The following is a 17686-nucleotide window of genomic DNA, read 5'->3' on the forward strand; positions in this document are numbered from 1 at the left end:
TGCACAAACTGTCATGGCATCTTAGAAGCTGATTTTAGCCGTTTTTTATTTCAGATTTTAAATCCAAGATGCTGTAAGCTAAGAGTGACCATCCTACTTTCTACAAAACATTCACATTTTCAGCAAAAAATGTCCAAGCAAGTTCACAGGACTGTGTCTGTTAGTTCCTGTCATGGCCACTAGAGGGCACCATTTATCCAGTAGAAAAAGCAGTTCACATTGATGAACAATAAAGATGTTTCTCTTTTTTTCGTAGTGCATTAACAGTTAACTGTAAGTCATACAGACGACGAGGCCACTAACAAACACAGCCATGACTGAGAGGTGGAGTAGTGTTGGGTGGAGGGCTTGATGGGTCGTGAGCTTGGATGGTTGACAGGAAGGACTTGGTTGCGGTGGTGACAAAGCGGAGTGGGAGGGTGGTGACTGAATAGTAGTGTAGTAGTTAAGAGTGCCTGCAGAGGAGGGAGGTGTGTTCTGGAGAGGGCCCCTACCCCCCACGTATAGTGGAGCCTCCCTATTGAGGGGCCGCACCGCCCCAAAGCTGTCCATTGTGGTAGGGAGACCTCCATCAATGGACAGATTCACCATCTGGTCGAAGGTCACCAGCTCCACGGTGTGGAACTGACCATCGTTGATGGTCTCAGTGCTGGAAAAGAGAAACATAGATGAGAGATGTACTATAGGTCCACGATCATTCATAATACGGACAAAAACTAAAGGAAAATGTGGCCTCTCACCTGTAAATAGCATGTCCTGGCTGGCTGCCGGGGTCATAGCTAACCTTAACATGGCCTTGAAAAAGCTCCACAGCAATGTGATCGTTGTCTCCATTGTACAGGAGGATCCCATTGTCCTCAGCTGTGGACACCTTAAGGCAAAGTGAATTTGAATGAGGGATTTTGTCCGTTTTCATTAAAGTCCCACTCCAATCATCTTTTGATCTACTGTAAAAGTGTTCCAGTGTTCTTTGAGCTCTAATTATAACGTTTTAGACAGAGAAAAAAAAATAAAGTTGTATAGTTTTGAGCCAGATGCCAGCTCGGACGAATAAAACAAAGGCGTTAATGGATCTATTTGGGTACAAGTGGATGCAATGACCCCGCCCTTTGTAGATTGTACTTAACAACTACAGGCTTTTTCAAACACCATTTTTTGTCCAAACACTATTTAAACAAAAGATACTCAGAAAAGCTATTTTAATCTTAATTTTGTTTAGAAATGTCCTCCATCATGAGAAAAATTCACCATAAATTCAATTTTCATGCAAATTATAACATTTGTTCTCTTTTGTGAGAAAAATGCCACATATACATGTTAAAAACTCCAAAACACAGGATTTTCATCGGAGGGGGACTTTAAGGCAGCATCACCTGAAAGATGAAGTACCTGTAGAGTGATGTTAGCCTGGGGCCAGTTCTTCAAGTCCGACAGCAGGAGGTAGGAGTCTCTGTCAATGAAGTTGACGCTTACTAGTTTCTCGCAGCGTGGCCCCCCAAACTCTGGCGGACACTGACAAAGTGCACGCCCCCCTCGCTCCACGCAGGGGGCGTCGTTCTGACAGTCAGCCAGTTCGCAGAGCGACAGAGGGGACGGCGGGACCTCACACAGCTGACCGCTGCATGGAGACGGGATGAAGTGAGCAAAAATAAGGAAACACTGACAAAAAAAGAAGAACATTGTTCTCACCTGAACCCTTTAGGACAAATACATGAATATCCGTTTAGCTCATCCACACAGTGAGCTCCGTTCTGACAGCGATGCTCCTCACAGTCATTGTAATCTACGCTGCAGTCATCACCAACGTAACCAGGAGAACACACACACCTACACAGCAAACACAACAATCAACTCTGCTTGAAGACACACATTTAAGACATCTTGTGGTTTGCTCCTGGCAGAAATACTCACTTGGGTCCAGAGGAGGTGATGAGGCAGGTAGACTGGTGTTGGCAGGGACTTCTTCCTGGAGCACACACGTCCTCCATTTCTTCACACATCTCCCCTACAGAGAGCATAAGGTTTAAAAAAGGGATTTAAAATGCAGAACAAGACAAAAAAAAAAGAAAAAAAAGAAGAGAAGAGTCAACATCAGGTGTTTAATAAAGCAGAGATGAGATCTTAAGTTTTTCATGTACAAGTAAGACAAAAAATCCATATCACTGCACAATAGACAATATTTTGATACACAAAGGATAATAAATTATCAATTTTGGATCTTCCTGTCAAAGGTAGAAAAAAAAAGGAAAGTTTCCACTAACTTTACTGCTCAAAAACTCATCTGATTACTATTTTTGACATAAATTGCACCCCGTAGATTCTCCCATTCATCACTTAGAATCATGACTGTAAAAATGTTTGGTGAAAATTTGTTTTAGATTATTTTTATTAGGATTTTGAGTTAAAGTAAAAAAAAAATATCAAAATTAAGAAAGGAAAGAGTGATTTTGATTAAAGAAATTATTTCAATATGTTTGCAGAACAAAGAAGTAGCAGCTGATAGTACTTTTGAATTTTTGAAATACCCTCATGTTTCAAAAAATGTGAATCTATTCATTGACAGGTTAAAATTGAAAGCTTTAGTTTTAAATGTCAACTCAAACTAACCTGTGTAGTAGGGGGGACAAAAACAGGTGTAGTTGTTGATTCCATCGATGCAGGTTGCTCCGTTTTCGCAGTCGTTGTCTTCGCAGTCGTCAGTGTTGATTTTGCAAGTTGGGCCTTCAAAGCCCAGCGCACAGGTGCAGCTACAACACCACGCACATCAGTATCACATCTGAACAATAGAGATATTCCCTAACTTTAGCGTGGTGATTGCAGTCTTCATACCTATATTCTCCCTCATCATCCTCGTGGACTCGACAGGTTCCTCCGTTGGCACACGGGCCGCTGACGCAGGCATTCAGGCCTGACTCGCAGTTCTTACCCTGATGAGGAAACAAGTATCATCTGCAAAAGATCTAAGTAGAAACGGAGGTTTACAGGAAAACGCTTGCTCTCACCTTGAATCCCGGTGGACAGCTGCACCTGTAGATCTCTACTGGATCATTGTGACAGATGCCGTGGTTCATGCAGGGGTTTGACAGGCAGGGGTTACACTTAGAGAGCACCGCTATGTCCACATCACCTGCAGAAACCCCACAACACATTAATATATACATATAGATCACTGCTGCTCATAGTGTTGCCTCCATGGCAAATACAGCTGCTCACCATGGCATTCAAACTTCTTTGCAGGTGTGGTGAGAAGCAGTTTGCCCTCGAGGCCTTGAGGACCAGCGCAGCGGGCAATTCCAGGCTCTTTGTACCCCGTCTTCACCCAGTCGGACAGCCAGCGCAGGCGGCAGTCACAATGCAGAGGGTTGGCACCGATCGCCCTGTTACAAGACAAAACCTGGTTGGAGTTGTAATACCCCACAATCACCAGCAGATGGCTCTACGTCCACAGCTTTTTTCAAATTGACCTTTCTGTTTACAAAATCATAATAAAAAGAATTCTCCAGAAAAAGAAACAACACATTTCTCAGTGTGTAACGGTCTGCTATGCATCATCTTTGCCCAATTAGAAGCAGAGGTGTGAACAGACGGCACTCTTAGCCGCCTCTGCCATGGTGGCTGTGAATCAATGGCACTCTGTCCTCCCGCTTTATGCACAAACACTCCTAAATCGATGCTGTTCCATTACGACGAAACACAGGCTCATCTTTCAGGCCGGGCCAATAGCAGACACCTGACATCTGCTAACATGAAAGCCACTTGACTGTGACTGCTGATCAATGCCCGCCCCTCCATCCATCCGTCCTTCTACCCCGATTTCATGCAGCCTTGACTCCTGCGCTGCCTTTACAAAATGTCTTTGTTTGGCCTTTTCTGTCCTGTCTCCTTCCTCAGCAGCTCTGCCGCTGATAGCTCTATTGATCGCTGACAATCAAGGGACAGGCGGGGGCACGGCGGCAGAGAGCAAAGATACTTTTGTGCTGTTTCTGAACGCTCTCCGTCTCTGCACGCCACGCAGAAAATGAAAGACATGCATAAACAAACTCTGAAGCCCACAGACCATGGAGAATGTGTTTGGGAGATGTCGTAGGGTGATCGGACAGTGGAGGGGTCTGTGTGTTGCTTTAACCACAGGACCGATGGTGGGAGGGGTCAGCACATGGGTGAGCCAACTAAAGAAGACATCGCTCCTTGGTTGTCCAACTCGACCGCCTGAATTTCCTTTTCCATCTCATCAGAGGCCCACAGATTGGAACAATAACAGATTATTACTCACAAATGAGAAAGAGAAGCCACATCGTTGAAGATGCCGTCGGGAAGTTCTGAAATTTCGTTGCCATGGAGGGACCTAGAGATGCCAGGAAATCAGACAAGACAGTTTATGAGATCAGAAACAAACGTTGGCATGTACTGAGATGTGAAACAACTGCATTTAAGTGCACTTAGAACTTGGAAATCGTTGAAATATCAGGAAAAATGTAGAAAAATTGAATGTCAGTGTGGTGTTTGTGGGTTTTAGATCTGGCAGAGGTCTGTGCAGCTGGCAAAGATATTAGTCTCTGTAAATGGAAAAGCCTGGTGTCAAGTTTCTACGCATGTCTGGCTGGCAAGGGCACAGAGTAGGTGGGGGGTAACAAAGTTATACCTCGAGCAGGAGAGCTAAAAACATAAATATGATATCCTAACATATTCCGATCTCAGCTTTTGATTAGTGCTGAGTGTGGGTCCGTCTGAGGACGCAGAATGTTTCCATTCCAACATGATTGGTGTGGGTGAGCATTTTAATTAGCTGGTTGGCTGTGGAAATGTTTATTAGTACAAAGCAAAAGGTGGGTCCGCGCATGATTTCCAGGTCATGAAGTCAAATAACATTGTGGCAACCAAATCTCGAGGGGAAGAGGAGCCAGGGAGTCTCCAGGACGACACCTGACACCTCCATTCCTCTTTTTTATTTATCTTTCGTTTCTGCAGACTTTGATCATTATGCCTGTCCACGATGCCAGATACATCAGTCAGCATCAGCTCAACTGTCAGAGCTTTGGCTCCGGATAGAATTGGTTTCTCTTTTACCTGGCGCCTATAAAATCCCACTTCAATCATCTTTTGATCTATTTCAAAAGCAATAAAAGTCTTTTTTTAGTTATGATTATGCCATTTTTAGCCAAAATCCAAAAAACTTGAGTCATTTCTTCTGAGTTGTGGGCGGGACAGTTGGTACCAAGTAATCTGCTTACACGCTCTCCTGCTAGTTTACTCCCAACCTAACATTACTGGTGCAACAAAAATAGGGAGTAATATTGTAGCTATCAAGCCGGACAGTTTTAGGTAAGATGCAAGGAAAACAAAGACGTACATGGATCTAGTCGTCTACAAGTGGATGCATCAGAATAAAGTGGAGCAGGAAATTCATGCTGTAGTGGCTTCATATATGGACGTATGGTTCGGTCCCCCTCGGTGCCACTTTTTGACGTTTTGTGTGACCCCAATCTGTCATTTTTTTTTTTGACGTTCTGGTTGTTCCCATTAAATCACAGGTCCCCAACCCTCAAAATGTGGTACCATCCCGGGAGTTTGGGGACCCCTGATTAGCGTATGCATTTTTTCCCTGTCTGTGGGATGGTACCAACCGGCCCCCTGACCGGTACTGGTTCACAGCCTGGATGTTGGGGACCCCTGATTTAATGGAAACAGGCATGGGGTCAAATCAGGATCAGGTTAAAGTGAATGAAAAACAGGAATTGTAAATTTGAAAAACAGGAATTGTAAATTTGAAAAATAAAAATTTGAAAATTTGATAAAATTAATATTGAAAACTCGAAAGAAACATTGAACATTTAAATAGAAAAAAAAATTGAAAAACAGTAAAAAAAAAAAAAAAGCAAAAAATGTTACCAATTTCAGCTTTCCGTTTTTTAGTTTCTCATTTTTTGCTTTCAGTTTGTTTTCAGTTTTAAGTCAGAGTTTTTTAATTTTCGCGGCTGAAATAAAAGAAAGAGAAACAAAAAAGGAAAGTTGAAAGCACAACTAAACATTATTTCTTTAATTGGTAAAAGTTTTATCTTTTTAAAATTTTCAATATGTATTATGGAGTTTAAAACTGTTTTTCAAATTTTCTTTTTCAAATTTACATTGCTTGTTGATCAAATTTTCAATCTTCACTTTAAGCTGATCCTGATTTGACCCCATAGAGCAGCCAGCACGTCAAACAAACGATGAGTTGGGGACACCCCGAACGTCAAAAAGTGGCGTGGAGGGGTGTCCCGAACCATATGTCCAGATATGACGAGTTGGGAGTGAGAATGCGTTCTACGTCACATCTACAAACTTTTTCCAACAACATTTTTCATCTGTTTCTGTTTCACAACAATTTGAATAAATAAATCCTCAGAATTGTAATTTTAGTGTTGTTCGTCATGAAACAGCACAATTTTCATAAGAGTGGATCATTTTGTGATTTTTGGTTTAACTCACTGGTGCAGAAATCTTTTCAAACCATCCAGCCAGTGAAGCTCCTTATTGGCCAAACACATCTGATCCAGTCAATCAGCGGCAGATAATGCAGAGTTTTTGAAAAACCAGCAGGAAATCAGGTTTAACTTGTTGAATGTATTTTTTATTAAATTGTTGTCTGTTGTGCACGCCGTGATCCTCTCCTCCCACATTGCCACTCAAAACCTCCCCAGGCCACGCCCTGGCACCGTCTCGGCTCACTCTCCTCACACCTAATACCCAGCAGGCCAATTAGCAGCTTATTAATCAGCAGCTCAAACCTCAGCCGTCGCACACACCTACACGCACTTACAAGCGCACCGCTCACAATCGCGCCACATCCGAGCGTTTGGCTGTTTGAAGGCTGAGCGTTAATGATTCTTCTCCTCTTTATTAGCGTGTAAAGCCAAAGGTGCAGCTTAATAAAGGCTTTGGCACCTCAGCATGTGTGAGTACACACGGCGGCGTCCCGCTCACCGCCGTCTTTGGCATCTCATTGTGGTTTTGGGTGAAGCTTCCAACTTTGAACTTTGAACCCCTTGTGGAGGTCTTAAAGTTAAAAACTATTAAACGAAACTCTTTGTCGCTTCAGATTTGTGGGACCCCCGTAGCTTTGCTTAGCAAAGATTAAAAAAAAAAATCTCGTGGCTCCAATTGACGTTTAATGGGAGGCTTATGATTGATCACACCAGCCGTAAAGACATCAAAGTTTTCTGCTTCATTTGTGCCGGCGTGCGCCTCAGACATGCATGTGGCTCAGTCTGTATAGTACATGTGGGGTGGGTGGCACCAGGGCCTCACATGGCGTCTAGCACACAAGCGAAACGGAATATTTTAGAAGGCAAAGGTGGCGTGAGTGAGTAAGAGCAGAAAAACGGACGCAGATTCATTAGGGATCAAAGCGGCGTGCTTGGGTGAGCAAGGCGGCATCAGCTAATGATGGCCAAGCTTCACTCTCATTTCCACGCTAAAGCGACTTTATGCTTTCTGCCTTGTAATGATGCAGGGCTTCAGCCGAACGCCGCCGTAAAAACGAGCTTTGTCAAAGCTTTGTTGTTAGCAATAAAAAGTGTGCCTGCTATGCGCACACATGGGAAGGCTGAGAAGTCGGCTCCCACACGCATGCTAGCAGGCACCAAGTCAGCAAATGACAAATGTGAAAACTATGCAAACAGACACACAAAATAAATATATAAGTACGCACAGATGGATCCGCAGTCTCACGGAGATTTTGCTTTCCTAACTGGACATTGGCGTGCAGTTTCTTTGTGCAGCTGCTGTGTCTAAGGATACACTTTTAAATCTTTTCGAATTTCGTCATCGTTCTGTCCAACTCATTTACAATCTGCATCAAAGTTATGCAGCAGCGCATAGTCACTGAGAGAGCTCCATCAAAGACTTCATTAAGCCATTAAAGTCTTGAGGCCGAGCCGACGACTTTACTGTTTGCAGGGCAAACATTTTCTGGTAATCAGTGTCAGAGTGATTTTGTACAGTACACCCGAGGAGGCGCACCTCCAGGCTGAATTGAGCTCGGGGCCTTCAGAGGTGATCAAACTGGGTAAATTCGAGGGTATATATTTGTGGTTGGGAATAAAAGTTGGAGAAAAATGGCTGCCCCCATGGCTGCCGTTTAAAGAGGGAAAATAGGTCAGAGTGTGTGTTTGTGTGCTAATTCATGGGCTGTCATAACTGTTTACACAGCTTTTTTCCTCTGGAGTCAATCAAAGATTCTCAGCATCTGCTCCACCATCTCTGCAGTCACCATGTGCTGCAAGAAATGTCCTCTTTAACTACTTAAAATGCTTCTTTTCTGTTTTTAGAATTTTCTTTTTGTGAAAACTTCACTTGAATCCAGTGAAGTTGTTGTTGTTGATTAGAGCTTTCTCCTCAAATTATGTGACACCAAAGAAACACTTGCACACAAAAGGGGAGTCAGAAAAAAGTGTATTGTGAATTAAAAATAGATGTTTAAAATTCAACTTTTCCTAACATGAATGGAAACACACATGAGCACACAGCCTGAGGATGCATTTAGAAGGTAAAAATAAACTCACAGCAGTCGAAGCGAGTGCAGCCCACTGAAAGCCATTTTGGGAATGCAACGCAGGGAGTTGTAGCTCAGGATTCTGCAAATGAACAAATAATCACATATGTTTGTTTGTTTGCATGCATGGAAAAAAGAAAAAGCAACTCTTTGGATTTGTGACTTACAGAGTGGTAAGTTGGCTCATGTTTGCAAAGGATGAGTTGGTCAGAGAGTTAATCTTGTTGTTGCTCAGGTCACTGCAAAAAAAGAGACTTTAGTTCACTGTGTAAAGTTTTAAAAGGTGGCAGATAAACAGAAACTTACACCAACTGAAGGTATTTGAAGGTAGAAAGCTCCTTCGGCACAACACTAAACTGGTTTCCATCCAGATACCTAAACAGACAGACAGATAGCTTGTTCAGTGAAAGATCTGTCATTCTTATCCTGGCAAAGTCTTTCAAACTCATTGACAGTTTATAAGAACCAGACTGAGTGACCCCTCCCTCCTCGCATTCCAAACAGGAAGTACCCGCTAGTCCCAAGAAGCCAAAATCCCATAGACTTCTAATAAACTGCTATTATTCAGTCATTTTGTCAGAATAACCATTCTTGCTCTGCTACCATTTATTAACATGTTTTTGATAATTCAGTTTCATTTATTTATGTTATAAACTGGCCAATCAAATGCCTCTATAAAAGTATGTGGTCTCATGTCCAACGTTTGACAGATTTTGTGTTCAACTTCCAACAAGCTCACTCCTGAATGGCTAGAGTGGTTGCCATAGATATCCTGACTCAGACCAACTCTGACTAATCTAAGGGTAGACCCAATGTGGCTCGTTAAACTTTTAATTCTTGCCCGTCAAACTGGAATAATTATGGGGTCTCCCCATAAAAAGTGCATTGCAAACTGTGACTCCCAAATCGTCACATATGAATGTTTGGTTATGGACCTCTCTGCTCCACTTTTTGACGTTTTGGGTGTCCCCAAGTTGTCGTTTTTTGATGTACTGCCTGTTACCATTAAATCATGGATCCCAGAACCAGGCCAATAACGCGTGGCACACCAGTACCCAAATCCGATCACTGCTTACTGACAGTTTCTGGTTCCAACATGACAACATCCACATCGCAGAAAAAACAGCAACTGAATTTACCTTATTTGGTTGGAGCCAAAAGTAATCTAATTATTATGGGTGATCTCACAACCACTTTGTCCAGTTCTTTTATACAGTCAAAGGTCAAACTTGACATGGGAGTTTAGTGCCACTCCTAAAAAAAGGGAAGTTGTTCTAGAATAAATGCATGACTGTTTTCCTGAACTGCATTTTTGTTTCATCACATTTGAGCTGGCAAAAAATTAAAAAATGAAACTGTGATTTAAGCACAAATTCCTTTAAGGATAAGCTATTTCATGCACATTTTGTAGGACAAAATAACTGGAAAAAGAAGTGAAATCTGTCTGTGACGTACTCATCTGACCAATCAATAACTTCTGAAGTGACTCGAGGGTCTGGCATACACATGTGATAACATTCTGATTATGTCCGGGCCCCCACAGTTGACATCACGCCTGCAGGTATGCAATCAACCTGCTGACTGGGAACACAAAGCTCCACTGCTGGTCTGTCACTTTGATAAATGGCTGATTTAGGGCCCACTCCTTTTCAAGAGAGCTGCAGGCTCCTGCCATTGTTGTTGACTGCACGAGGGGTGGGAAAGGCAGCAGCTGGGGGTGGGGGGACGCGGTTAGCTGGGAGGCCTTCGGGTTCAGAGGTAATGATAGGTAATGATGGTGCAGGGGACACTTGGGATAATGATGGAGTAGCAAACTCTCCAGATGACTAGATGAAAGCCCAGAGCAGAGGGGTACACCTGGTCACACCTGCTGGGACAATGACAGGCTTGGAGGCCAGCACAGCGCGTGGTGAGCATTGTTGTGTGCGCATCTGCGAGTGTGTTGCACTCAAGAGTCAGTTGGAACCAATTGAGACAGTATTGGAAAGTTCCAGACCTATTTCATTCCCTCCCCTTTCCATTGAAAAGTGCTCATTAAAATGTCCCGTTGCTCCCCTTTGCTCCTGCGGACAGGATTTTGGCCCCGGTACAAGTATGCACACACAAACACACACGCACACATGAATTCTGATCCTTGGCTTTGACTGTGAGGGTGACATCAGTACCCTGAAGGCAACAGAAAACACAGAAAGAAAAATGTCGGCGGGAACCAGTGTTTCCCTCCAAATAATGTTCTGTTTTATCATCTACTGCCTGATCGCACCTCTTTTCTGTTTCTGATGCTATCTGTCTGTTTCATATCCTCTCACAGGAAGAATCATACCTGCAGGTCAAATTAGGGAATTAATAAAAGTTTAACTAATGCCAAGGAACTCACAGTTCGGTCACATTTCTCGGGATGCCTCTGGGCAGCGAGTGGAGGTGCTTGTTACTGCAGCGCACCACCGTCTCCAGACAAGTACATTCACTGGGACACTGCGGTCGAGGAATGCAGCTCGACTCCTCTTGGCCTGGGAAAAACAAAGAGGTAGAGATGAGACAGACAGCAGGAAGCAAGAAAAAGGGGGAATGACCAGGAGGCAAATGTGGAGACGAGCCAGCTAAATTGCATTCTTCTCTGGGGGAGTGTAGATGCAAACAAAAAAAGGTGAATTGGTTAAAGAAAATTAATTAGAAGAGGGATAAACCAGTTTTTGAAATCCAAAATAAATATAATGCAGTTACGTGGTAAAGAAAGTAAATTATCTTGAAGTTCCCAAAAGCTAAACGTAGATTTTGGAAGAAATAACAACCAAGGAAAATTTGTGACTGTATGAAATCATCCCTGTGAAATAATTAATTCAATTACATTTACACCCTTTTTTTCATTTATTATGCAAAATCAACTGTTTAGAATTGTTTTAAATTAGATTTTTTTTTAAATCAACTTTAAAGGTTAAGAAAAACAGTTTTTGTATAACTAATGGCCTCAATGTGCAACAAACAAATGAGCATCTTTTATAAATAACATTTTCTTAAAAATACTAACTAAAAGTATTGATTAGACTGAAAAATACAAACATATTGAAAAGAAAATTGTAGATTTGATAACTTATTCTAAATAAGGAAAAAAAGATACAACTCTGATTTTTTTTTAGCTGTTGGGGTTAAACTTTATGCTTTTCCAGTTGAAATTATACCAAAAAACGATAAATATCTTGCTGTGTGAAATAATTTAGATGAGCTTCTTTAACATTTGTCACTTTAATACTTATTTTAAAAAAAGGCAACACCATCATTCTAGAAATTCTGACAAGAGTTCTGGTTCTACGGTTACAAGCTCAAATAGCTGCATGTCAGAAAAGGTGAGTTTTGAGTTTGCAAGTGAAGTGAGGGAGTTGGGGGGAAGGGATTTCCAGAGCTTTAAGTCAAAGTTTGCCTGGGGTCTGAAAAATGTCAAGACTGACTGTATATTTAGATGCAGCCTACACTAAGTATCCATGTTCAGCCTTGAAGAAGTCCAACCCTTCCTAAAAAAATGCCTTGATGTTTTCGGGGGATGGAGACCTGTTAATCAGGCATGAAATACTGGATCTTTCCTCAAAACGTTATCCGAACATTGACATCGACTGAGTTTTTTTTGGGTGATTACTTCTGGCAAGACCGATTTTCAAAATGTCCCACATGTGAATAATCTCTCTCACTGTAGAATGATGGAGCTCAAATTGTCTGGCAATGATTTATAACCTTACCCAGAATGACGGGCAGCAACAATTGCTTATTTGAGATCATTACTGAGCTATTTCCTCCATAGTATAGAGTGAACGCACCTGAGAGCACCAATTCTGCAAACTGCTGAGACTTCTGCTTTTGAAGAGGTCATCAAGTGTTTTGCTATAGAGTTACACGCCTCGAACTGTTGCTCATTTGAGGAAGCCTCATTTCAAGACGGTCGTTATTTTTGTGTAATCATTTTTGAAAACATTAGAATTTAATCTTTAGGATTTGATTGAATATCTGTTGTAGTTAACCTTTTACATCCATTTCTCTATGTAGTGACTTCCCTTCAAATCTTGAGGTTGGCGGAGTATTAAGACAAAGAGGAAGTGAAAGATGGAGAAACCAAAACAGGGGGAGAGGGGCCTCGCTAATGTAATATTGAACAGCAAGAGCAAAGAATAGAAGCTGCCCCAGGCCTGAAGACAAGTCCAACACTCATTCAGGTGCAAATGGGCTGACTGGTCAATAAGGCAAACAGCTCAATAGCTCCACTCAGCTCAACATCGACCAGAGCTTAGGAAATGCTGAACAGCAATCTATTCAGCAGACAAAAGCATCTCACAAAAGTGGCCATATTTAAGTCTATCGGAGACACTTTTGGCATTCTCCTCATGTGTTGTAAAGGAAAGTTTAAATCTGTTTCAGGAAAGATCCTTTGTCTTCCACCGTTTTAAGGAAAATTGCCCAAAAGAAGTGGAAGAGATAAAAGAAAAGCTAGCACAGGAAGGAAGCACCTACCCTCATCACAGCGAAAGTCAGGCAGAGCCACATCCTGCAGAGGGATTTCCTTCAGGAAAGCTGGGCGTTGGCAACGAGGGTTACCTGTCACAATCTTCCTACTCCTCAGCCAATCGCCCAGCCAGGCCAACCGGCAGTCACAGTTGAAGGAATTTGCCAAAAGATTCCTTGAAGAAAAAAAAAATGTAAAATAAGAAAAAAAAACAGTGAAACCTGAAAGAAAAGTTTGCTTGGAAGGTTCTTACAGAGTGGAGAGAGTCTGCAGAGTGTCGAAGGCTCCAGGAGTGATGGTGGTCAGCTGGTTGTCGTAAAGAGACAGCAGACGGACGTTGTGGAGTCCCGTGAAGCTGTCGTTGTGGACGCAGCTGATCTTATTGTTCCTTAGCATCCTAAAGAGGAACACAAGTCCAGGCTGTAAGAATCTGAACTTTCAAAGATTGTGGGGATTTTATGCCTAAGTCACATGCACCCTCATGGGGGATAGACCCATACAGGTAGTGCAGGTATTTTGGTTGTCCAGGTCTGTAAAGGGTCATAGATAGGAGTGGCCACATCTTAAAGGGAGTGCAGGTGGAACCACCTTAACCAATAAGAACCCAGACCTAATTTTCCTTAAAAATAAAATGATGTGGAATATACCACAAACCAATGGACCACAGAACACATTTCTGATATGTTTTTGTTACACAGATGTTGCTATAGGTTCTCATGGGTTAAGTGACATAATGAAATTGAAACATACCAATGTCATGTGTCAAGAATCGGTCCCCCCTCTGTCCATCAGTGGGATCCATCACCTGAGTGCTAGAACTTTCTGAGTCTCAACACTACACTACCCATCAGCCCCTGCTGTCATTTCAAGAAGCCCCACAGCCATTTTCTCTTTGCAATCACTCCCAGCAGTATTTAGTCAGAGCACTGAGCTCTGCTTAGTGCGAAGTCTTGTTTGTGCCACTCTCCCTGCATCACTGAGCGTTCTCAATCTGACCTGATCTTCTGTGTCATCTGACCTTGCTTTCCACACGACTCTGATTGTTTGCCGCCTGCTCCGACCCTGGCCTGGACCCTGACCACTCTGGTTGTTCTTTGTTGGACCTCTGCCTGCCTGACCCTGGTTTAGGTTTGAGGGCTTTTAGCTGTGCTTCACTCCTGGTCTCCTGTCTGTGCCAAATAAACCTGCTGCACTTGGATCCAGCCGTCTGCCCATTTATGACAATAAGTTACACACGGCTGCTGCTGTCTTATGGTGTCCTTACATTTTTGTCATTAGTGAAGCACATGCACTAGCTCCTTACTAACTGCTTGAAAATTCTGCACCCATGGGATGTGCAGATGATACGTAAGTGTCTATAGGACAGCCGTGGGATGCCCACACAAACTGCACTCTGATTGTCTAATGATCTAATTTAAAAGGATTGGATGAGCAATGGGTACACAAGGGACGCACAAGGCGTATGCACTTCTCACTTGATCAGCACTAATGGGTCCCTTGCATGTTGGATATTTCGAGGGTTTGAAACAATTAAAAAAAATATGTACCACAGGTTAGCGTCTCACCTACTTTACTCTTATTTTCCCTTACGCATTTTTTAAGCGTTCACATAGATCTGATGCCATTAGTTTGGCCGCAGAAAAAAATGTGCATGAACGTTTTTGTTCTATGGACTCACTAAACGGTCTAGTCTTAACATTTCCTGCAGGGCATGCAGGTTTGTCCATTCATCGCTTGCAAACAGCCCATATCTACTTGTAAGGGCAGTTGTGACTAAGACATTACACGTCTGCACGTCACTCACAGCATCCTCAGCCCCTCGAGGCCTTTGAACATCCCGCTCCGAACAGAGTCGATTTGATTGGCGGTGAGATGAAGCTCAATGACAGCTGAAGCCCCTTCAAATGTCCCATCTTCAATGTCTGTGATTTTGTTGTTGCTGAGGTTACTGTGGAATAAAAACAACAAAGACATCAGCATTTCAAAGAGATGAAAGCAGCATAAAACCTTCTGGACTGAATGGTGAACCCTTACATTTTCTTCAGTTGTGCCAGGTTTTTAAACACTCCGATTGCATCCAAACTCGTGATCTCGTTGTTGTTGAGGCGGCTGGATAAAGTGAGATCATTCAAATGAAGCTAATCTTTTTGTTTTTCAAAGTACAGGCTTATTTTCCTTGTCCTTACAGCTCAGTCGTGGATGAAGGGATGTGCTCGGGGATTTTGGTGAGCTTCAGGTTGGAGCAGTCCACTACATTTGACTCACAGCGACACTTCGGGGGACAAACCGGATCACTGTTGCAGGCGTCGTTGAGACGGACGTCCTCTGTACCTAAAGGAGAAAAAGTTTTAAATTTAAGCATCAAGATCCACTGGGATCTTTTCTTGTCCTAAGAAAACCTAAGGTTGCATCAGGACATCTTGAGGACAAGTTGGACACAAATCAGTGAAATCATGTTTTGGAAAGTTTTTTTAGTGAAAGCAGAGAGGCGAAAAGAAAGTGCAGCTTCAGTAAAGCCAGGATGCCCCAGAATGAGGATATTGGGGAGACAATATGATGTAGAGAAAAAGATAGAAAAGAAATCCCCAAGTGAGACACAGCTAAAGATAGAGGGAGACAAAAGGTGGGGTGGTCCAGATAGCTGAAGACGACAGAACGAGACAGCATGTGGGACGTCTTCCTGCACCGCCTCTGTCTATGAATAGCCGTTACGTGCCAAAAAGTGTGCTGCCAGTTACATCACGGCTGCTCAATAATGGAGCAGCGCCGGGAGTTGCTTAGAACGCGGTGTCTGCGCCCGCGTGGCTTTGTGTTGCGAATCGTTGTCTCATGCAGCGTGCAAACTCCATCCTCTGCAGTTTGGGTCCCAATCCTCTGTTAGTCTAAAGGGTGACGTCAGCAGGACACTCAAACCACATCGAGAACAAGAGATCCTGAAGATTCTAGAATAATAAAATGCAGCTCAAAAACTGAATGAAACAGCATTTCAAACCACAACTTAGCTGAGCGCCTCATTGCTGACTGTACAAAAACACAATATAACTGAGAGAGAAACTTGTACTTGTTGCCTATGCAAACACTTTTCCTGTCATTTCCCATAGCTGCTCCTCGAAGGGTGCAGACAGACACAGTAATGCCCGTGATTAAGGAACTTTCCCTCACAGGGCCAGACAACAGGAAAAGGCATTTCCTGCTCCAGAGAACGCAATGAAAGTACAAGAGAAGGGCTTTGATCTTCAGGATGTGGAGGAGCTTTGGGAGAGTTTGCAAGGGCTGAGTCACTGTCGTCGTCACAAGTGCGTGGTGGTGACACTTTTACTGTCAGCACTTTTGCACGAAGCCGGAGGAAGCGGAGCAGGACGAGTTTTTTTTTTTTCCCCTCTCGGGGAAGTAAAAATGACTCATCGCTGGAGTTGTAGAAGTTCGCATAATTCCCTGCAGCTCGGATCCTCATTATCAACACATTATGGAGATCCCATGCAGTCAGTTGTGTGTTTGGAGTGTGTAGTTTATTGTTATCATTCAGGAGGGGGTTGAAATTCTTTTTAATCACATTCAGCTTTGATCTCCTCATTTGTTCTCTAAGTCAGCTTTATCTCAGCTTAGGAGAGAAAGACATTAATTTACACGCAGCCACTCATATGCAGCACCACAAACACACACACTCTGACACACTTCACTGCCCCTCCTAGTTATTTTCTTGGAAGTACTCTTGTTAAGAGGTCCGGAAACATCCGCTGATATGAATCTGGGTTCTCTGGTGGGCTTTATTTTCTTTAGCATTGCTGATAAAGAGGACACATTTTCTTTTTCCCCCTGCGTCCTTCTCTCCCTCTCTGCGACTGAAAGTTTGAACTAAAGCCAAAGCAAAGATCTACTTCCTTCAGACTCAATATGCTGAGGCAGACATAAAAGTAGCCGATTGCACAAGATCTTTTCTGTTTGTACTTTAATTGACATTTTTGGAACAAATTACTCATCTTTACATGCCTCCAAAGCTTCATTTTTGTCAGGGAAAAACATGTCCAGCAGTTTTTTCCCATCAAAAATGAATTAAAGGTTATAGAATTTTATTAAAGCCTAGCATTTGAAAACCCCAAATAATATTTGGGCACATATTAAAAGAAAAAAAACATTGTTTTCACCTCATCATCATGTCTTTTATGGCTAAACCTTTCAGTGGAAATCTATTTATAACTTATTGTTTTAGCAACGCTGTTTTCTTCCAAGCCTCTCAGGAGTTCTCGTGAAGAAAAACATTTATGGTTAAGAGGAGTGAAAATAAAGCAGCTTTTTTGGAATAAAATGATGTAAGGAGGTGGCAGAAATACATAATAGGACAATGGCGGGAACAATGACAAGCCACTCACCTGGGATGACGTACTGCTCTTTTGCTGTGATGGAAGAAAGAAAGGGGCGGATGTCAGTGGGAGTGGTCAGGTGTGCATAGCTGTGGGAGTGCTATGCTTTGACGGTCATATATAAAGTTTATATATGACAGTGCATGATGGTTAAACACAGATGCAGACGACTGTTTATGACAATATGGGGAAAAAAAACAGTGTCAAGGTAAAACGATAGTAAATATTTGGCTGTTGCTAAGGAGGAGTGACATGAGGGAATAAGGAGGCAGCAAAAAATAAGAAGCAGAGGGGAAAATAAAA

The 17686-nt window shown here is 42.7% G+C and overlaps 1 protein-coding gene across 4 annotated transcripts in view; it reads right to left on the minus strand.

Moving 5' to 3' along the window:
• Positions 1-17686, minus strand: part of slit1a (slit homolog 1a (Drosophila)) — a 96985-nt gene that overhangs the window by 2373 nt on the left and 76926 nt on the right. The window contains exons 15-34 of one of the 4 annotated variants that reach the window (XM_024296863.2): positions 17393-17416; positions 15209-15353; positions 15057-15131; positions 14827-14970; positions 13276-13419; positions 13031-13197; positions 10911-11043; positions 8840-8908; positions 8701-8772; positions 8544-8615; positions 4274-4345; positions 3214-3377; positions 3003-3127; positions 2830-2927; positions 2608-2747; positions 1912-2005; positions 1690-1827; positions 1390-1618; positions 741-871; positions 495-649 (exon numbers count right to left, since the gene is read on the minus strand). In XM_024296863.2, coding sequence (XP_024152631.1) covers positions 495-649; positions 741-871; positions 1390-1618; positions 1690-1827; positions 1912-2005; positions 2608-2747; positions 2830-2927; positions 3003-3127; positions 3214-3377; positions 4274-4345; positions 8544-8615; positions 8701-8772; positions 8840-8908; positions 10911-11043; positions 13031-13197; positions 13276-13419; positions 14827-14970; positions 15057-15131; positions 15209-15353; positions 17393-17416 — 2391 coding nt within the window. Of the gene's footprint in view, positions 1-455; positions 650-740; positions 872-1389; positions 1619-1689; positions 1828-1911; positions 2006-2607; positions 2748-2829; positions 2928-3002; positions 3128-3213; positions 3378-4273; positions 4346-8543; positions 8616-8700; positions 8773-8839; positions 8909-10910; positions 11044-13030; positions 13198-13275; positions 13420-14826; positions 14971-15056; positions 15132-15208; positions 15354-17392; positions 17417-17686 lie in introns of all 4 variants that reach the window. The other 3 variants (XM_024296861.2, XM_024296864.2, XM_024296862.2) reach the window with 3 other exon arrangements.

Source organism: Oryzias melastigma, linkage group LG15 (assembly GCF_002922805.2).
Source record: "Oryzias melastigma strain HK-1 linkage group LG15, ASM292280v2, whole genome shotgun sequence".
In the NCBI taxonomy this organism is placed as follows: Eukaryota; Metazoa; Chordata; class Actinopteri; order Beloniformes; family Adrianichthyidae; genus Oryzias; species Oryzias melastigma.